The sequence below is a fragment of the Strigops habroptila genome, chromosome 4 (genome assembly GCF_004027225.2).
Source record: "Strigops habroptila isolate Jane chromosome 4, bStrHab1.2.pri, whole genome shotgun sequence".
Classification (NCBI taxonomy): domain Eukaryota; kingdom Metazoa; phylum Chordata; class Aves; order Psittaciformes; family Psittacidae; genus Strigops; species Strigops habroptila.
In genome coordinates this window covers 61,216,411-61,239,233 of record NC_046358.1, presented here as the reverse complement: position 1 = coordinate 61,239,233, position 22,823 = coordinate 61,216,411, and the positions used below count along the sequence as shown (strand labels likewise).

Below are 22,823 nucleotides of genomic sequence, written 5' to 3'. Positions count from 1 at the left end.
GAGTTAGCCCTTTTATAGTTTCTCCTTGTCAAATATATGTTTTCTTTAGACAGAAATTTCAATTCCTTTAAAAAAAAAAAGAAAAAAGCCCTCTAGTGTAATTTCTAAGTATTGATGACCTATTTTTTCCCCACAGTTTGCCATTGAGAAGACCAAGGCTTACTCTGTGAACATTAATTACCTTTTTCGTCACATAGGATGTGTATTTTGTTTCCATGTCTTACAGAATAAAGCAATTATGGAACGTGTAACAAACTTGTCAGATACGGTAGTTGCTCTTGAATCATTTATTGGCTCAGAGAGAGAAACCAATCCATTATACAAGGATTACCATGGTAAGTTCCATCTTTAGCAATGCAGAAAGTCTGCCCTGAGTGTTTCTAGGGCACTTGGTGCCTTACCCTCCAATTGGGTATCTGCTATAAAGTAGCATTTGATTTAATTTTAGAATAAACCTCTTAAATGTTTCTCCTTGCTAACCAGGCTTGAGTTAGGAAAATTTTCAGTAAAGTGCATTAAGGCTGCAAAGGAAACATGGCAACTCCTTGCATGTTGTCAAGCTGTATTACGGAGGCATGGCTCAATCAGATGTACATCTCAACAGGCAGGCTTTGGGGAATTCACATGCAGAGGACGCTTGGCAATCATCTGACCAGCAAGCTGAACCTGTCATGAAATCAATACGTTTGATCTGCCAAGTTTTAAATAGAGAACACAGGAAAACATATATTATATTAAAGTGAATAAACTGCTAAATGGTGTGCTGTATAAACTTGATCTAAAAATAACGTTCTGTTTTTCAGCTTGAAGTTATGGCACTTAACACATTTAAAGAAACGAATATGGGTATGTGTGGCATGGAAAATACAAAACTAATTTTGGTACAAAATCATGTAGACTTTCAAGTGATTTATCTTCAAAACATGGAATGGTGTTTAATCTTGTTTGTTGTTTCTCAAAGATTGTGTTAGCTGCTGCAGCAGAACTATTTAAATTTTAAAAGATTAGATTAGAAGTTGTGCATAGCCAAAGCAGTGAATTAGAAACAATCTTAGCTAATCCAGAGCGGTGCTCCGAGGGTGCATAAATTACAATTATTTTTATTATGATACTACTGTAGTTCCATGGAAACCTTTAGTTGAAAGTAAACTGCTTATCCAAAACCTGCTGTAAACATGTGAGAATGTGGCGGTGTTTTCCATAGCAGCATACACAGAAAAAGAAGCAAAGATGGTGTTGAGACACCACTGTGTGTATGCAGGCTGTAATTAATAAATCAGAGAAAAATCTTTTTTCCTATGAAAATAGTGCACATCTCATTATCTGAAAAAAGGTGAACAAAAAAAAAAAAAACCATGAACAAAAGCTAGAATAATTTGCCTAATTATTTTTCCAACTGTATAATGGTGCTGTGGCATTTTTTTATGCTAACATAATTCTGTCAATTTGATACTCCATTTCTCAGTACTGAAGAAATCCTTTAAGACAATGTGTGTTTTAGCAGTTATTTCCTGGGTTCCTGTAAAACTGTATGCTAAATCATTTCTGGTACTACTTAATAAAAATGTTATGCCAATATATGTAGCTTTTGAGGTTTAGGCAACCTTAATTTAACTTTCTAAAAAAGATATTCTTGACAGTTTTAACTTTGTGGATTCCTTTTGCTTAAGAATAAATTTTAAGATGACTTAATTACTGCAGATGAGGGAAGATTTTGACATTACTCAGGAGAAGTTTAATTAAATTATCACATTATTTAATGAATCCTACACAAATAATTTTATTGAGCCGTCTGCAAATTTAAATGATTGGAAAGTCCATATAAGAGAAGAATTATACAGGTGATTTTTAAATAAAATTTTTAGAATACTGTGTATAAGCAACCCTGTGTTATACCTGATATTTCTATATATAATAATTCTGTTTTGAACTCAAAAGCCAAAGAAATAATTCTTCTATGACACCAGACTGGAGACAGGGATAGAAGGTTTCAAAGTGTAAAAATATTTTTCTAATACTATTGAGAATTTCTGTAATTGGTACCCATAAAAATGATGCTTTTTAAAGTATTTCAATTTTAAGAAAGTTTCTACCCTTATTCTTCCTTTAAAAAAAAAAAAAAAAAAAAAAAACCTGAAAAAATACTTGCCTTATTTTTAAATTAGGGTTTTAGTGCTTGGTTTATTCCTCACAGCTGCCGTTTTCAAGTAAGTTGTCTTTTATAAATGTTCAGTATTTCCATTTAGACAGTGACTTTATGAATAGCAAATATAGGCCAGTAATTGAGAAGCCCTGTAGAATTTTCCTGGGTTTCAGATGTAGGAAATCACCCTTAGGTTGTTCAGAAACTGTATTAGGCTGCACAAAAACCATCCAGCGTCCTTGTCAGAAAAAATCAGCTTGAGCTGCAGCTGACAAAATGCAGAGCTTGCAGTGCACCTAGTACTGTTAAAAACATCTGAACAGCTCTGTAAGCCTCCTGCACAAAGAAAATGTATTTCTCCAAGCATGGCATAGGGGTTAAAATTTCTCGAAAAGCAGGATCTAAAATAGGTATTTTCCAACAACTTGTTTTCAAGTTGCTTTCAGGGCGCAAAACAAAGTACTTCTCATTAGAGCTTCAGTGGTTATCACTAACCCATAAGCCTTGTTTTGCTGGCTGCTTACTGGTGCATTTAATAAAATAAAGATCACTCAGTGGTGCCGTGGGCAGCATGCAAGGTGATAGCCATATTTGCTTACTGTAAATACAAGAGAAAATCACACACAAACCGGCTGTAGTTTTGACAAGTACTAAGATCGCTCTTTACATCTGTACTTCTGTACCAAAGTGCAATTAGTTTTCCTCGCAAAAGGATTTCTGTTTATCTTATTCTGCTTGATTACTTGAGTATAATCGCACCGTTTGCTTCATTGCTCCTAGTAGTAAGCTCCAGTTTAAAAAGGGGAGGATGAGTGTGTGTAAATATACAGAATTCTGCTGTAAGACTCTAATTTATGCATCTGGATGACAGCGTTTTCTTAATTCTTTTCCCTCCTTTACTCTTTCTTTCCACCAGGTTTGGTTCATGTACGTCAGATTCCTCGGCTTAATAGCTTGATCTGTGATGTGTCAGACATGAAGGACCTTGCTTTTAGATTAAAAAGGAAGCTGTTCACCATTGAGGTAAGAGAAACAGTTTTGTTTCACTATTTAGAACCCAAAAGGTGGAGCTAATCCCATCTCTTATGTTTCGTTTTGTGAAATGCATGAAATATGCATCAGATGTTGTAAATTCATTTCACTGTGGTTTTGCTGTTTGAAATGGTTTTGTAAAATCCTGTAATATGACTTCTAATTAAAAATGTCTCATTTGCGGCACTAAATTGGTCCGTTATAAATAGTTTATTTGGGTTTAAAATGTACATAGAAAGTAGGCCACAACCTTCAATAACAAAGTGTGACATGTTTCTAAGGATGTCAGGAGCATATTTAATTAAATGTTAATGACTTGCTCTTACTTGTGTTAGTGGGTGGGAAAGTAGCTACATGTTATTACCCCAGTAGAGGGATTTTAATGTATAATGCTGCCTAAAATTGTGTGTGGTATGAGGGATAAGTGTCCTTATCAGTATTCAGAAACCATTTTCTTTGCATTACTGAAATCACCTTTCGCTCTTTTATGTCATTTTAAACACAGTATCATTTACACTAATGTCCCTAAGTAAATTTCCTACTAAATTTAAACTTTTTTCTGTGACCTTTATGCAGACAGTCCTGATAGAAGGCAGTAATACAAAAGATGTATTTCATTTTAATCTTGCTAAAGAGCAAATGAACATAGCACTATTAAGCAATTAGAGCTGATGTATTTATTAACCAAGTAATGCTTAGAGATGGAAGATGGCTTTCAGGGCGATGTGATAGTCATTGGTACAGTCTGGGCAAATTTTTTTTAACAAAGACATAAAACAGCCAAGCATCCCTGACAAACCATTTTGTTTAATCTCTTTTCAAATGAAAAGCTCTTAAGCAGGCCACTTGTCTTAACTGCTTGAAACCATAAAAAGAGAGAATTGCCACCAATAAATTAGCATATTTTTTACTCCATCACCAAATGATGGTCAATGTGGCTTGGCACTGCTTTGGTGTTTGGGACTTCACCCTTAAGTGACCACTTTGGCCCTTGTTTGACCCTCTGCCCTTTTTAGCTGGCCACTTGATAAGGTAACCTAAGGGTTCTCTCTCTTCACTGCCCCCTCCCCTTCACAATTGCAAGTAGCCCTAACCTATAAATCATTGAAAGGGCCCTATCAAGTGACAAATTAAGGTGCCCTCCTCCTAATTAATGGTCATCAATGTCTTTAATTATCTAATCCTATTGAGAGTAGTTAATAGTTAATCAGGTGGCCAGTTCTTCATGCAGGTCATCTCTGCATGAGTGCTAGAAGTTTCCCAACTAGAGGTATCCTTTTCAGAAGCCACTTAAAGGCAAGTACATGGAGGAGGACTTTTTTCCCAAAGACATTCCTTCATAATGTTTCTCACTTTCCAGAGAATGTGGTTAGTGAAACCAGTTAACCCATTTTAACAACTGCTTTTGAGCAGTACATTAGAAACAAATACCTTAATAGCCTCTGTTTGGTTTTAAAATACAAATGTTCTTAATATTTTCAGAAGTGCAGAGAAGCATGCACCCTCGTTTCACAGCATAGTAAACTTTCATTTATTATAGCTATGAATTAGAATACTTGTGGGTTTTTTCCTCACTGAATCCTGACTCAGAATATATTTTTTTCTGTCCACTGTATTTGGGTTTCCAATTTGTAATATAATTTGGAAGGAAAAAAAAACAAACCCAAACAAAAAACAACAAAACCTTTAGCAGGAGGCTCTGTAAAAAGAATGGAATTAGCCATGGGGCAGAAGTGTTGGAAATGGGTGTAACGGAACTCTTGAAACAACCTGTTGCCCTAGACATGCGTAGATGACCTGCTTGTATAATTTCTCCTTTCCTTGCTAAGCTGCATCCCCTTTTGAATACCTTCAGGTTTTGTTAGAGATGTGCTTTCAATAAGCTGAACTGACACAAACTAGCCCTTTTTGAACACGTGGGATCAGTGTCCTACTGTGATCTTCCTGTACGCATTTCACTAATCTATAATACGTATGTTTTTCTTCCTCATACTATTAGGGGAGGCAGCTAGGCTGACTAGAGCAATGAGGTCCATAAGAAAATGGGAGCAAGGGAAAACTGAATTAAGAAGGGATGTAAATAAGATGGTTTTCTGCAGTTAGAGTGTGTTGTGTCAGCAGACAGGTTTGGTTCTGGTGGTAAAAACATAAAGCAGCACAGCACTGTGTGTTGTGTACAAGCAACAGTGTACTTCGTACAAAGTACAACGAAATTGATGACTTCTTTAGTATGTAGCTTAAATGTGAAGTGAAAATATATTTTGAGTATGTTACAGTTATTTGAAAGCTTCTGCTTATTTATATACACACTTTAGGGTGAAAATGTCGACCTCTACTTGAAATGGCACTTTAAAATCAAATTATGTAAGAAAAGTTAGAAATATGCAACCTGTGATTTCTGGCAAAATTTCTTCAAAAAAGCTTTCATCACTACATCATTCTTTTTTGACAGTTTAAAATAAGGGCATAGGACATAGACTTTCTCAGCTATGGATTGCTTACCAGTTAAATCGCTTTATGGTTTGGCCCTCATCTGTAAAACAACCTTAAATGTCAAATCCGTTTTATGAGATTGCAGTTTTGTGGGAGGGACTCAGCCTCTTCATAGTCTGCAGAATCATTGGACTGTTTCAGGTTTTCCTGTATCTTCTTCATCAAAATGAGATTGACTGAAATGTATTCTGAAGGGATTTTTTTTTTTTTCATTCAGGATTTTTTTATTAGTATTTATGAGTGTTCATTTTTCATTTGTAAATAATGTGGTAGACCGTTTCAAGGAAAACTTACATGTTTATCGTAAAAGGTGCAGTAGCTCTATCAAGCTTTCCCAAATCTTCACATTAGTTACTAGTGATATATTATATAGAATATTATCAGAAATCTATCTTATGTGCATACCACTTTAAAGGACACAATTTTGAAGTTAGCCTGTCTAATCCTATTTCTTCCCACTTTGGAATCTTAATTAGAAGGAGATAAAAACCAGCATTTGACTAAATTATTGTCTTGAATCTGTAGCAAAAGGTATAATCCGCAATTGGGCCAATTAGTGTACCCCATAGTTAGCTATGCTGAGGCAGGAAACTTGATTAGATCTGACACCAGCCTAGTTCCCACTGTTGTTTTGCCAGGTATGATGGTCAGACTTCAAAGGGCTTGAGGCATCAGCAGGGCAAGGTTTGGAGGCCAGCTTAGGTCCGGTCGTTAATCTCTCTGCTAAAACCACAGCAGCCCTCGCACAAAACAAGCTTACACGACACAATCATGCGGTATTAAAGTTTGGGTTGAGTCATGCCAATTTGCCTTTGATTTTCTGATGATTGACTAAAAGATGGCTACATGACTAGACACATGCTGAAAGTTTACTGATTAGGTAAGTTCCCCAAATATTTGAAATATTTTTTGATTTCTCAGTTAAATGATATGACAACCCATTCATCTTAATGAAACTTTTCGGCAGAATTGTTCTCGAAGTATTTTTTGCTTTGTTTGTAGCTCTGAATGTAACTTTCTTCAGCATTTGACAAATTTTACAGGGACATTAGGTTCATAGTTTTATTTGATAGAACTTGATCTTTGTTGTTCCAAAGCCTCCTGTATCAAAACTAAAGGAATCTGTGCCTAGATTTGATTTTTTCACTCCTCGAAATTTCTAAGGAAATGTTTACAATTACTTGCAAAAAGGGAATTTCCTCTTAATTATTTTCCACCTTACTGTGGAGTAAAGCACTGTTCCAGGGCTGCAATTACATAAGTGTTCCTTTCTTTTGCAGTCTGATTTGTTGAAATATTGCAGTAACAGTGACATGTTTCCATTCTGAGAAGAGCCTAAGGCTGCTTTAGTATTATTCCAAATGATTGAAATTGCCATCTTGCTGACTTTCCCTTGGGCAGCTTAAGGCCTGTTTACTTTTGTATTTGTTTCACATGTTCCCTCTGAGTTTGGCTGGCAGGACATCATTACCTGGTTTGACAAGACAGTTGGAGAAGATTCATATTTGATTAACTCCCTTTGTTACTGGCTGGTCAACATAAACCTCTGAAGTTATGTATTTAAAGTTAAAACTTTTGATAAATTCAGATAAATGTTTGCAAACAGGAAAGTTTATGAGTTTAATTCTCCAGTTTTGTTTTACTGCTAATGTTTTAAGTATTTAGGTAACAGTCAATTGGTAATAGTGTAGAAAATAAGCTTTTTCCTACAAGTTTTATAATACAGTTTGTCAAATAAATGGTTGTTGTGACTTTTTCATCAATACACAAGTAAGAGCCAGATGATATGATTTTCTTTTTAATGGGTGTATAGCACCTGTGCAAACCAGAATAGAAGTCTTTAAAAGACAGCTCAATTTGAAACTGTCATATACTATATAAAGAATTGCCACACAGCAAAAATAAGTAAGTTTTCAGAGCTTAATGTTTGAGCTCAGAAGATTCTTTTCTGAGAGATGTTTCCTTACAGGAGAAGAAAGTCAGAATGAGAGGAGTCCTGCGGCAAGCAAGTAGTTGGTTTCTCAGTGGCAGGCAGATGCAATATGGTACTATGGAGCACTCTGCAGTGCATTTTTCGTAGTGGTAATTGCCAGAGTAAAAGGTCGTGACTTTGGAAGGAAACATAATCACAAAACCCAGCAATTAGGTCTATATAGAATTAAAATAAATGTATGATTCCAAAGGCATTAAAATAATGTCCTTTCTTCATCTATCAATAAAGGACTATGAGAAAATTACTGATTGCCAAAGTAAGCAAGATTCAGTTGCAACTCCAGACATTGATGTGTATGCTATGTGTCCAACATTGGTGTCTGGAAGAAGACTTAAAACTCTTTTCTTTTAAGATGGTGAAGTCGGCAATTAAAACCAGGAAGTGTCTTGGGTAGCTTCCATGTGAATTCTCTGTATTTCTACTTTTGGGGTTTTTTTCATTCTATCCCTATTCATTGCTTTCTTTTTTATACCAGCTGTAGGTAAACTGTGATAAACTTCTTAATTGCAAAGGAGAAGTGCAATTAGCCACTGCTGTATGTTATTTACCAAAAGAGGTAGTAAGACCAAGTCAGAACTGATGTCTGCAGTGCTTCAGTGTGGTATTAGCATCACACAGTTTGGTCCTAAGAGACTCAGGAGATGGTGGTGTCAGTGAGTGCCAGAACTGTGCTCCTAGAACATTTTGTAGTTACTCATTAAATGCATCAAGAACAGATACGAACATAATGGTTCAGGGTTATTCATGAGCTGTTTCTTCTGGAGCAAGGAATCAACCCAATCATCAGTACATATGGGATCAGCATATATTTAAAATACGCATACATGCCATACCAACCTCTGTATCAGTGAGACTAGAAAGTGTCTTTTGTACCTCTAACGGCGTCACTTCTTATAGGCTTCTTCCAGGAAAATTTGAAGAAGCTTTCATTAATGACACCCCCTAACCCTAACTATATTTCACTGATGTTTATAAAGTTGAGCAATTTTGTAAACAAACACATTTGAGTTAATGAACTCTTTTAGGCAATATTTTAACAAAAAGAATCTGTGAGCCCACGGGCTGACAAAAGGTGAAACATTGGTTTATTATAAATTTCAGTAAGGTAATAGTTCTGTAGCAGTTGGAAATGAATTCTTGTTTGCTGAGATAAAAGTTCACACATTGTAACACTAAAGCTAATATATGCTACAAGATACATATTGTAATGCTGGGAGCTTAGTCAATATACCTTGGTAGGTAAATTGTGACATTGCAAGACTTGACCCTACGTTAGGACCTTACAACCTCAGAATGGAATCCGCTTTTACCAAGCCAGAGGGTTACACAGTTGTGACTGCCTCACTGCCCAGTGCCTGGAGCATGAGTGAAACTTTTTTACAGTTTTTCCTGGTTCGAAGGTGAGACAGAACTTTTCTTTAGGTTTGCAGAAAGTGTATTTCTTTAATTTTCTAATGTAATAAAATCCTTGGGGCCTCTCATCCCCATGTGCTTGAGAGCACAAGTACCCTTGGAGCTTACACGGAAAACTTCTCTTTCGCCTCAGCCTGCCTAGAGCAAATAGCATCATACCTGTGGCAAACTGTACTACTGGATGCTCCACTTGAGCTCAGGGACTCAAATGCAGGGAACTCTGCACATAAAACTAAACTTTCTAACAGAGAATGGTAAAACATTGTAATAAAATTCAGATTAATTTTAAGCCAGTCAAGCCACTGTTGCATTGATTTTTCCTGTCCATTTTTGCTATGATATTAATAAAGACATTACCACTGTTTTATTTAAACATAGTTCAAAAGATACTAATTATAACACCATAAAATTTTCTTAATCTGAAATTAGTAATACTGCAAAAAGATTCTTCTGCAAAACTAATTCTGTCATAATTCCAAGCTCCATTTTGCATTATTTCGTCTAGTAGCCAGTTCAGGTTCTTTACCTGGTACGGTGTACTTCACTGAATTGTTTTGTCAGATGCTGTCAAGCCAACCTACTATTGTTAAAGAAAATCAAACTAAATCATTTTGGCATGAGCCTTCCAGGAATAAGACACAGAATATGAAGGGTTTGATGAAATCAGGGATTTGATTTCAATATTGTAAAAGACTGCCTGTCAAAAATGTATTACATTGTTTCAAACAATTTTGAATAAATAAACGTGTTTAAAATTGTGACAGTACAATTTAAATAAAGTTTTGGGAGATTATTTTTAAATTGTAATAACTTGAAGTAAAACAATACTTGGAATGCTCCTAGTTAAAAAAACCCTTTGAATATTTATGGTACATAGAACTGAAATCAAGTGATAAGTTTTATGCAGTGTATGGAATTTCAGAACACTTGTATATTGTGAACATGTGGAAAAATTTAGTTTGAAAATATCACCTTATTGTGTAATACAGAATAATGTAGATTAAATTATTTTAATGTTCTGAAGATGAATATAGGAGGGTACCATTAACTTTTAGATTGCATATGAAGATTTGTAGTATCCTGAAGTTTATTTCATAATTAATTTTGATTTATGGGTTGTTTGACATTATACAAGTGTGACATGAGGATTCCATTCTAAACTTTAACACTTATAATACAGCGCATCTGCAGTTCCTTATCAGTAAGCAGAAGTCATATATGTTTTTATTTTAACAAATAATTATGTTATTTAGAAATATTTATACCATAATGGTGTTGTTGCAATGGAAGAATATGCAACAAAGCCATTAATGCAATTAAAGGTCACTGGTACATATTGTAATGGACTGCTCATTCACAGGATCTATGTTAAGGGTTAGTGCTGCAGCATGAAATGAATTGGCCTTGTTCAGTCTGTAGATGAATGGGTCAACTTATCTTGTATTTGCCAGAAAGATGAAGTAGTTGGTATATTCCCACTTTCTTAATATTAGAGGACAGGTAGGCTAAAGAGATCATTCGTTAAAATGTTGGTTGGTAAAGATTAAAAAACTCTTTATCTACAAGGTATGTATTTTTCACTAAAGTAGTAGTGCTCTTTAGGTATAAGTTAGATACTGATGATGAGTGTTTAAGAAGCAAAAAGAGTTAAGCACTATACACATAGGTCTCAGCAAGAACTAAATGCCACCTCTATTAAATGTTTTTTTAAAATACCAAGTTTTAATAAAAATAGGATATTTCACAGTTGTATGATGTTCTCACTTTACGAACAATAACAAATTCGATGATGCCATTACATGTTATGTTGGTGTCCTCAACATAAGAAGGACATGGAGCTGTTGGAGCAAGTCCAGAGGGCCGCGAGGATAAGGGGGCTGGAGCACCTCCTGTATGAAGACAGGCTGAGAAAGTTGAGGCTGTTCAGCCTGGAGAAGAGAAGCTGCGTGGAGACCTCAGAGCAGCCTTCCAGTGTCTGAAGGGGGCCTACAAGGGTGCTGAAGAGGGACTCTTCAGTAGAGACTGTAGTGGTAGGACAAGGGGTAATGGCTTCAAATTTAAACAGGCGAAGTTCAGGTTAGATATAAGGAAGAAGTTCTTTACTGTGGGGTTGGTGAGGCACTGGAACAGGTTGCCCAAGGAAGTTGTGAATGCTCCATCTCTGGCAGTGTTCAAGGCCAGGTTGGACAGAGTCTTGAGTGACAGTTTAGTGTGTTGTGTCCCTGCCCATGGCAGGGGGGTTCGAACTAGATGATCTTAAGGTTCTTTCCAACCCTAACTATTCTATGATTCTACACAGTAAAACAGATCGCTAAATTTTATACATCTCCATAAGTACAGGAAAATAAAAATTAAAGCTTATAGGAAGTTAAATTTTCTCAACCACCAGTTTACATCATATCTGAACCTTAATGAAATACATAGAAGTAGGAGTTCAGGGCTGTTACTGAAAAGAATGAAAAGAGGATGAATTTACATCTCTGCATGGTAGATGCATATCCATCTGGATCTTCTCATCTCAATACTGTTTGTTATGCTTTTGATTATTGATCTTTGGGCAGAAAGTGATTCAAAGTACTCTGTAAAGTAGGAAACTGTAAGGTAGCCCCATCTAAAACTTGGAAAGGGTTAAAATGTCATTTCGTAGGTTGACAGAGCAAAGTTGCCGAATGTTTGCTATGACTAGCAGCATGCTTAATGAAACGAATTCCAAACTGGTTTTTTGTATGCTTGCAAATTCAAGATTAATGCTTAATGTTTCCAGTCTTATGAAAATATTAGTGATTTTGGATGAACATAAATCTGTAAGAAACCACACGTTTATGGTTTCTTTAAATTCTTCACATCTAAAAAATCTTTTTCGTACCATTTTGCTCATCTCTTTATTTTACTGATTCACAAAGAATATTACCCTTTACCAAACTTTTAGGATACAGGAACATTTTATTGCGAGCAAGCTAGTCTTACTATTCTTAGTCTGAAAGACTTAACAAAAGTGCCAAAAGGAGGCAGGAGGCAAAAATATACATAGACTGCAAAGTACTGCAGGTGAAGAAAAAATGTTCTGTAACTGTTGTGCAAACACAACTTTCTCCTTTGGCCAAATTATGGGGCATTATTTGTGACTGAATTCCAAAGTACATTTTATTTTTATATTCTTGGCCAAGAGGATTGTGCAAAAAGTAGATTGTCATAAGCAAAATGGCTAAGGACTATGGTGCCTAAGGCAGAAATAAACTTAGGTTTTGGTCATGCCATCTTTATTGTTCTTTATCTCACAGTTGTTTTAGTTGCTTGTTACTGTTTTTTTTTTATTTTTTTTTTCTTGATTGTATTACATCTAATTTTCAAAGGATTCTGTTGTTATGCATAACGCAGTTTAAAATTTTTCATTGCATATTAAAAACCAATAGCTTTTCAACTATCAAGTGAGACTGTCTCCAAGAAGATTATTTATTGCAGTTGAAGAGGTATTTCTAGCCAGCTTAATGTTAACACAGTATTAACCCCATTTAGAATAGTATCTTAAATTTGAATGGAATTACCAAGTTGCAGTTCAGCTCCCTCTTTCCGCATTCATTCCTTCTGAAGAATATGGGCAGTAACTGTATAGTGTGCAATAACCAAAGCTTTGTATTGATATCCAAAAGTACATAAATAAAGTGAATTTTTGTGCCAGTTTATACCAGCCATGGGCTGCTTGACTTTCAGAAAACAGCTAGTAGCACTCACTCAAAATAATTCATTTTAAATGCCTCATTTCAGGTATTTAAGGTTTGAGAAACCCAGAGTTTTTAGCTTATGAAAATACTGTCTGTGGGCTCTTCATCTTCTTTCATACTACTTCGACTTTGTTATAGCAAAAATCACTGAAGAATTTTCACTTAGAGGTTCATTAAATTCATATGTTTACAAATCAGTTACCAAATGGGCTTACCTTTTTCTCATACTAAACCACTAATCTTTGGTCAGTGTGCCTGCTTGAGTCATGTTTAAAAGTAAAAGCAGAAAACTTTGAAGTGAGAGTGGTGAGGCGCTGGCACAGGTTGCCCAGAGAAGCTGTGGCTGCCCCAGCCCTGGCAGTGTTCAAGGTCAGGTTGGACGGGGCTTGGAGCAACCTGGTCTAGTGGAAGGTAACCCTGGCCGTGGCAGGGGTTTGGAACTGGATGAGCTTTAAGGTCTCTTCCAACCCAAACCAGTTTGGGATTCTATGAAAACGAAAATAAAAAATAGTTTATCACTTAAGTAGGATGTAAGAACTGCTGTGCTACAGAAATCAATTTCGCCTTGCATGCAAAACACTGCTTGCCCTTCTTAATATAACCTCATTGCTTAATATTTAAAGTTTTAAGATCTTCAGTAATCTTTGCTAAGGAGCTGTACATTCACTTGTTTTGAAAAAGATAGACTCTGCGTGACCTGCATAAGAAGTTTTCAGGTGGACGACTTGGCCATGGTAGCTGAGTCTTAAGGAAACTTCTGAATTATTTAATACAATATTCACCACTTTTTATTTTAAATCTCATGCATCATATAAAGAGGAAATGAGTAAACTAAGGAAGACCTTGTTCTGGTTTTGGTATTTTTGGCTTAAAGATGTAGGTGTCCTGAATTGGTAGCGCTTACTTGCAGATTGAGAGTAGGAACCAGGTAGGCTGTGGTGAAGCTACACTCTCGGGACTGGCCAAGGAAAGTCTGCTTGTAGATATAGCCACAGCTTATACCCATCCTGATATACAGTATGTATAATGTATAGAATAAACACATCCCTCACCTGCTTGAGCAGCCATATGTTACTAACTGAGCAGCAGTTTATTTTCAGCTCTTTATGATGTGGTACTATCCCTTGGTTTCATCTCTTCTCTCATTGATTTATTAGTGATTATTGCTTAATCAATAACCACTGCACTCTCTTAAGGCAGTTGTGTCTCAGGTATGTAATCTAAAGCCCCTGAGGCAATACCATATACTTCTTAATCAGTACTTCTCACCTTTTGGTATAAGGAAGGCTTTGTAATTCTGGGTGGATTACAGGTTTCCTATGCTGCCTCAAATGCCCTTTCACAAACCTTTTGCTTCCAGAGAGTCGTGTTGACAGGAGTTATGTGAGCTTTTGCTCCTATAATATAGAGGAAAATGGTTCTCCTAGGATGTTTATGAAGAGATACAAACCAGTATTTCATTTGTAATTCTTGTTGCTGTTAAAATAAGGAATTAATTTAGGGAGAATTAATTTAATTCCCTTCTTCATTAATTTAACGAGGAAGGGAATCCAGTATTTGTGTTTAGATCTGATCCTCAACAGTAGCATAGCCATGGGCTGTTTGTGCTTGGTCTACACCATCTAGACTAAAAATAGCCTTCCTGTCATTTTATTGGCAGAGTTTTAGCTTCTTCTTTAACTCTGTTTAAAAATGGACAGAGAGAAAGACAGCATGAATATTGAATATGTGCAGATATTCCAGGGAGTAACTAAAAGGAGATTCCTGGTGTTTTGAAGGGCTGTATACTTAAGTGGAATTCACATTTTGCTAAAGTAAAGAGGCATTCTGCAAACTATTATCATCCTTACATGTATTAGGTCAATTTTTATTTTTGTGTGTGTGTCATTAAAGTACCTACTTTCAAATATCTAGGCATTAACATATATTTGCTTTATTTTATTAGTGTACTGCTTAGGTTTTTTTCTTTTTAGGTTTTCTTTACATTTTGATAAGAACTTACAATGAGGTATTTAATTTCTCAGCAGTTAAATTAAAAGCCACATTATTTCTAATTTTTCTTTTAATCGAGTGAGTTTTTGCAGAGTAAGAAGACAAATCACTATTGCCTGCTAAAATCTTGAGCAATAGTCTGAAACTTGTGGTAGTTTTATGTTTCGTTTTTTGAAAACCTGTGGAAACAGCAAAGGAAGAACAGGCTTGTGCTTGTTCTGGCCTAAGAAAACATGGGCAACTAGGAATTTTCAGGGCCACAGTTACAGTATGGAAGAGACACAATTTTGAGGTGGACTTGCATCTGTGTTGGTTTTTTTCCTGATCTGAAAAGGGCATTCTGGCTTTGAAAAAGCAATGGGAATTAGATTCAGGTTACTGAAAAGCCTCTAAACCTAAAAAGGAAAATTTTTGCTGTGTTTGTAGAGTAAGGCTCTAAGGTAGAAGGGTTTCTGGAAGGATTTGTCAGTGGATTACTTATATCCTCATGTAAGAAGCACTTTTTCCTTGTGTAGTCTGAACTAAAAATTATACATGGTGTGTTCTGCTTTTCCGTCTCCTGTCTTGTTCATCCACACCATGGTGTGGATTTGCATCCTTTGACAATGTTATTCTGCACATTCAGCGTAGAAGTTATCTGTGCTCACACAAATGTCTGGAATACCTTCTTGCAGCGCATATTTGCTTTTCATTATTTTTTGTTTCTCTAGTTTGTATTTTGAAATTGTTACTTTGCAAAGTTTACCGTTTGTTGAAGGTGCGCCAAGAGAAGACATGTTTGAAAGCAAGGTACATTAACTGCTGCTTTTATGGAAGGTTCTGGATGTTGTTATGAACAAGATTATGGAAAGAGAAGCAACCAGCGTTGCAGTTTTTACATTAGAACATCTGAAGTAAAGGGAATAGTTGTGATCCATCTGTTGCAAGTGCATACATAGCATTGACACGGGAGCGGTATGAGTTTTCAGAACTCATGATCAAATTTACTGGCGACAATTAGGCATAACTAGTGTATTGTTATATGTACAATCTAGACAACTGGTAAGAATATCTATAAATAAAGCAGAATTTGTACAAAGCCAGGAATAGTCTGTAGAGGTAATTTTTACTGACAGAAGTATCACCATTTATACCAAGTGTTCACTGAATGAATATTCGAACTATTTTATGAGTGTTTTTTAACCTTTTTTCCCTAAAAGAATAACTATGGTTCCATACAAAATTATATTCCTAAGAGTTTTACTATTCTCAGCATAATAAAAATATTATAAAATTACCTCCTATCTTGAAAGATCAAACCAGCTATTCTTGTTTCAAGTTTCATCTAATATATCGTTCCGTATGGTTATATGATAAACACATTATTCCTTGAACAGGAATTAAGAGTAAAGCTGCCAGGAAGGGGTTTTGTTGTCAGAGTAGTTCCCGCCTCACGTTTTGTGAGAGATTTCATGGTCCCATTGTAAAGAGTGGATGATTTAAAACGTGTTCCCAAGATAAACTTTCCCATTGTCATTAATGAGGATGGATAATACTGAGTGACAAGTGCATTAGGAATGACACAGAAAGAGCTGTTAGATTTGTCAGAGCGTATCACTTCAGGCAATGAAACTTGAGGACATTCTCTTTTAGCAATTTTTTGCTATTTATTAGAGAAACAAGGATTGTGATTGCTCACACAGGTGGATTTTACTGTTTTGTTCATTAAATATTTAGGTACCTTTGAAAAGGTAACGGTGATAAATACAACTGTTATGCTCCCCTGTGAGGGGTGCCAAGGGTTGCTTTGCTTACAAACAATTCAGCAAAATCATATACCTTGTAATTGTTTTAAAAATGTTTATTTGGTGGTTAACTTTTAGTTTGCAATATTGTTACAGAACAGGAATATTTGAGGTTATATAATAAGAAGTGTGAGGAACTGTCATACTGAAGCTTCTGGGATGAAGAAGCTTAAAATTAGGACACTATACATGTAATTTACATTGACTTCAAAAATTGTATTTCTCCATAGAGAAAGACTTTTTAAATATTTATCTCTGGATAATTAATAATGTATGACTTTTTCTAGTGTTTAAAATCTTTCCAAACTACAACATGCCTATCAATTTCCATTTTGAACATGCAATTGGTCACTTTTTTGCCTTGATTCATCTTGCCTGGCTGCCAACCAAATTTTGCCTTTGTGCACCTTCTTGACACTAATAATGACTGAGTTTCTGTTCGTTTGCGTGCAAGATTTCCCAAGCGGCAATTTGGGGCTGGGATAAACTATCTATCATGATTGCGTACAACTAATCTGCCTCAACCAAACCACCCAGTGATTGAAATTGCATTTGACAATTCACCTCTTCTTGGCGTGCCTGAGGTGAACATAGCTACAGACCATCCCCAGAAGGGCATAGCAGCTCCTCCATATGTTGGGGAGGATCCTTTTGTTTGTGTCAAGAGACTTTTAGCAAAGCATGTATAGGCAGAGAGGAATTTTTTTCTTGGACTTCCTTGTTTTCAGCTGCATGGCTGCTGCTTTCTCCTAACCAAAGCATTTTGGGTTTGTGAAGCATCTTCTGATTTTTAATTCATTAAAAATGTTAAAGTCTTTCTCTGAGACAAACCAGTGCAATATTGGATGGATGTATAGGAGGTAAAAAATTCCAGAGGTATTTAAAATGTCACGTATTGTTTGTTAGAACATTATGCTACTAATAGATCAGCAGCGATAGTCAAACGTCAGACAAGATACCCGTTACTGTGTTGACCTTTACCAAAACTTACACCTGCTTGGAGCATTTTGATAATACACCTAAGAAAGAATGACAAAGCAAAAACTGCTTCTGTTCTTGAAGAAATCTAGTAATTCTTTTCCAAATTGTAAATTTATTCATATTGTGTATGCTTACTGGATTAAAAAACTGTCTGTGCAAATATGATCTGACAAAACAGACCCTTTATTTCTGAGTAATGTTACTAAAATAATCTCGAGAGTAAAAAGCTTTCTAGTATTTGTATGAAGTCAATTTTATCATGATAGTTTAAGTAATGGCCTGTGTCATCAGGAGAGCTACTTTTCATTAGCGATGTGTAAGATTAACTTCACTGGATAGAATTAATTTGTTTGAATTCAAAGTTTCTGAATGATTACGGTAATGAAATTCTATTTCTTTGTAGTTTTCTGCTATAGTTCCAATGGATTGAGTTAAAAGATGTTTTTATATATGGGTCTCTTCCAACTCAAGATATTCGATGCTTCTGTAATAATCCAGAGAGAAAATACCAAAGAATTGCATTCTGGAATATGTTTTGATTTCTCACTGATTTGTGTAATGGTGTGTTTTGCTGTTATTTGTGTATTTCAACAGCAGCATAAAGATCTCTGGTGTCCCTGACCATGACAGGGGGTTGGAACTAGATGATCTTTAAGGTCCCTTCCAGCCCAAACCGTTCTGTGGTTCTATGATGCACAGTCAAATTGTCCTTTCAAATAAGTACTGTCCATTCCTGTTGATGGAAAGGGAAGTTTCGGTGGTGCGCTCGTAAAGGCTTGACTATCAGCCTAATTTTCTGACACATCCTCTCCTTTCTTAAAACTGAAATACATTTTTTCAAGCTCTTTCATTCAGCAGATTAAGTCCAAGCTGAATTAATAATATTTTTGAAGTGCTTGACAGCTGAATGTGGTACACGTATCTGTTTTAGTTGTGGGGCGGAAGCTAAGTAATATGAGTATCATGCTTTCTATAGTGTTTCCAGCTAACAAGTCCAGAAGAATCAGGACCTTTTTGAATATGTAAATCTTAGTAACAACTGCTCTGAAGGCAGGGAAGAATAACTCAGCCACACAGCCATGCTCAGTTCACTTGTTACAGTAGCAGTGTGCTAAATCTACCCCTAACTTATGTCCTGCTTTCCATATTTATTCATTTATTATAGTTAATTTTGTTCTCAACCTTTTTTCTGTGAGTGTGTTCTGTATCACAACACTGTGCCTTGTGCAAATGATGCTATGTCTAAACCAGCTCTCGTGGGTACACGCAACAATATTGCCATGTTAGACCTGGTAGCCAAAGCAGAGCATCTACTTAACCACAGCTGTTTGTGTCATATTGCCTCAACATGTTCTTGTTCTTTGCAGTAACTGTTTGGTTGATACGTGATTCAGAACTTACTTTTTTTTTTTTAACCCCTTGGTATTAACCATGACTTCTTAAAAAAAAACTTCTGAAATTTTTAGACTGGATTTGAGATTCTCTTGTGTATTCTTTGCTGTGTGATGTAAAGGCTTTATGCTATGAGTTGACATAATGATCTTTCTCATACATAATAGTTCATGTGCACATCAGAAGAAAAAGTTGTCATAAAAAGAATCAGATCTTTCTCTGGCCTCTCCTATTAAATATTAGCTATACTGTTTTTACAGACTATAAAAAAAAATTAAAGGGGTTTGGAGATGGCAGAGGAGTTCCATCCTGTTACCACTGCAGCACCAAAGAAGTTACAGGAGAGTGATTTGGATGGTTGGGGTCTGCAAATTCATCAACAGTTTGAAAAATGAAAAGTTCACATCCTGCTATTCATATTAATGTAAGGATTGGTGCTGGTTAGAGAGCTCTTCTTTAATCTTGCATAAAAGGGTTTTGATGTTGGGTTATCAATAGATTCCTAAAATACATATATATGAGATTGTCTTCATGAATTCCTCTGTGTTAGTCTGAGGCCGTTAGTCACTTCTCAGTGCTTAGATTTTCTTTTTTGGTTTCAATATTCCAATTTTGATTTCTTAAATAGTTTCTCTGTGACAGTTCCCTGTCTATCTAGAAGCGTATGTGACAGCTCCTTTCTGGGAGTACTGAGTGGCGGTGACTGAGAAGACAGATGGCTGGTTTTTAGTGTGCAGTTTTATGGGACTATGATTTTGACTTCTGGTGTATTCAGCCGTATTTATTACCTAAGAACAGTTTGTGACTTATGACTTCAATGAAAACCTAAGATTAGTGATATATTAAATACATGGTAGCTGGAGCAACTGCACTTTTGAGCCTAAGTTTATTGACCACTTCCTAATTCTTAACAATTAGTCTTGAAATTAAGAATTTTTAATAAATCCGTATATTAAACTGATAACTTTGTTATCTGCACCAGTTTTGTTTGTAAATCAGTCATGGTGTCCTCATGTGTGCCAACGGCTTAGCCTGGTATAGTCACCAAAGATCTGAGTTTGAAATTATTAAATAAATTAGATTGGTAGCATTATAAGCATGATTTCCTGTCAGTTATGATTTCCTATCACTTGGTATATTTTTCAGTTTTACGTAGTTTGTTAAACATAGTTATATAGTATGGTTATTTCATGTATCGTATCAAATATTCAAGAAAGATGGCCATTGAATATTTTCTTGAAGAAAATATTCAAAGAAAAGGGGAAGCTGCCCAAAATGAGAAATATTAAAATCCTGTGGGTGTTCATGCATCTTAAGTCACTACAGCAGTTGTGACAGCAATGAAGCTCCTCGTAAGAAGTCTTCAAGACATTCAAACATCATGAACAGCAGATAAGGATAGTGCAAATTTAGTCTGTAATTCAGGGAAGGCTTCCTCGTCAATTTCCATATCTACACACTGTGGTGATTCAGAACAACTTTGTTATTGTAGAAGCAAGAAGAGATCATTGCAATGCCATTGTATTACAGAAGCATAATTTTAAAATCTACTTGAAATTAAATTATTGCTTTCAGAGACTGAAGATAGATTTTTAAACTTCTACTTCAAAAAATTTATAAAAGAGAATATGTAGTTCTCTCTATTATGTTGATAAAACTTCACAGCCTTTGAAAAATACTTCATGGACCTCACAGAGTTGCGACTCCTGAGATAGGACAGATGTTAGGAAAGTGTCAAGTCGGACTTTCCATTGACTAAAGATCTTATGTAAAAATGCACAAAAAACTCATTTTTGGGCTTGGGGATTTTTGCAAGCAGTGAGAGCTATTTACACAAAACTGTACTGAAGAGACTGCTGATTTGTGAAACTGAGCAGACCCTGTATGCATTTGTGCAAATGGAATCAATAGATGCATGAGCATACGGTTGATATGTCTATAAAACTCATACCCATTACTTAGAAAATATCAGATAGTCTGAAAGTAAATTAATAGCAGGGGCATTGTTTGCCCTTTCAGAGAGGATGAATCTTAGGGGATTGGATTACAATTATGATAAAAACAAGGATACTTTGGCTTGGCTAAAGTTGACCCCAGGAATTCAGATGATACTCTTTTTAAGTATGAAAGAAAGGACGTGAATATTTGTCTAGAGAGAAACATCTTTCGTGGGGCAAGGGGTTTACTGACTTCAGCAAGTGTTTACATACTAGTTTAAGAAAGACCGGATAAATGTTCAGGTTAATTGGCTTAAAATACAAGTAGCGTATCCGAAATGCATATATGAGAAGACTGTTGTCAGTTCAAAATAAAGTTAGGGCTGAGAGAACATATGGGAATGAATTTTAGGTTTCATCAGGTGTGATATGCAGCAAAGAGTACTAAGGAGAGTTCCTCAGTATGGCTGATGGTTCAAAAGTCTTGAAACAAGTGTAAAAGCTACCAGAAGACAGTGTACAAATAAAATTAAAAAAAAAAAAAAAAAAAAAAAAAAAAGAAAAAAAGCGTTGGATCTATTAGAACAGACAAATCCCAGAAAAATACAGCATCCCCTCTTGAAATTGAATAGTGATTTTTCCATCAGAGAAATCTGTCAATACTTTGTGGTATTGTGGTATGTTTCCATGTTCGTGTTTCAGATGTAATTTTGGGAAGCCATTCATTGTTAAAAACAGTGTCTTAACATTTTATGGCTTTTGAAGTGCTTCCTAACATTTTCTACTGACTTTGCAACGCTACCATACAAAGAGAGCTATTGGAAAAATATTTCCTGCTGTTGGAAAAATATTTACTACTATTTAGCTACCAAGAGAGCTATTGAAAAATATTTGAATAACAACATTCATGCTAAGTTTTAATGTTGGGATGTACTTTAGGTACAGTAGCAAACTCTGTAAGAATGAAGTAAATACAACTAGATGTAAAATGATAAATTAGGCCACAAAGAGAGCAGTTGTATTGTATATTCTTTATATAATGCTGTTTATATATCTTTGAGCTGGTTTTTGGCAGATGTTCCTGTTCATCCTGTATTCCTCTTCATCTGCCCACTTCCTCATCTTTGCTTGAAGAATCACAATAGGAAGATCCAAGTAATCTTGCTCTTCTCGACTAGATGGCCCTTGAAGGTATCTTCCAACCAAAACCATTCTGCCTTTAGCAGCTGGATTAATGCCTTAACTTCCTTACTGCTACACTTGATTAGCAACCAAGCTCTTGGCTTGCTGTGAATATAAACTCATTAACAAAAGAAAGTCAGATAGTCAGTCTTATGTCCTAGAGATTCAAAGGAGGATTCTCTATCCTCTGGGATGGAAGTTCAGCTGACAATCAGAACTTCAAATCGAGCTACTTCAAATGCTGCAGGCACTGCCACTGACTGTTTTCTGAACTCCTTAGCAACATAGAGTCCTTGTCACTTAATAGTGTTGATTTGCGAAAAAGAAATTTAATCTGTGGTTGGAAAACTACTGTTTGACGAATTGTTTCATTCAGCTCCACAATTGATGAAAGTTCTACATAACATTAAAAATTCTAGACATCTTTAGATGTCTTTGCTTCTTCCCAGAGCCCATAAAAACAAAGACAGAAAAAAGCTTTTTTCACAGACTGAAGCCTGTTCCTCATGAATATTCAAAGACTGGCTTCAGTCACAAAGAACAGAAAAACTTATCAGTCCAACCACTTTTAGTGGTTCAGGTCTGCTGATTCAGGTGTTTCAGCACACTGTCCTTCCTCTCAGTGGGAATCTGTGAACTATTTCCCTTTTTTGGAGTTTTCACCTTCAGTCTTCTGCTGCCTTAGCACTTTTTTGGAGATAGGCCTAATTATTACCATCAAATATCGTTGCAGATTACATAAGACAGATGAGTTATGGA

General features: G+C 35.7%; 1 protein-coding gene across 7 annotated transcripts in view; it reads left to right on the top strand.

The window, feature by feature from the left end:
* ELP4 (elongator acetyltransferase complex subunit 4) overlaps positions 1–22,823 on the top strand; it is a 144,888-nt gene that overhangs the window by 62,689 nt on the left and 59,376 nt on the right. For 4 of the 7 annotated variants that reach the window (XM_030483006.1, XM_030483000.1, XM_030483001.1 and 1 more), the window contains 2 exons: positions 227–335; positions 3,060–3,166. In XM_030483006.1, coding sequence (XP_030338866.1) covers positions 227–335; positions 3,060–3,166 — 216 coding nt within the window. Of the gene's footprint in view, positions 1–226; positions 336–803; positions 818–3,059; positions 3,167–19,205; positions 19,239–19,808; positions 21,032–22,823 lie in introns of those variants that run through there. The other 3 variants (XM_030483005.1, XM_030483004.1, XM_030483007.1) reach the window with 3 other exon arrangements.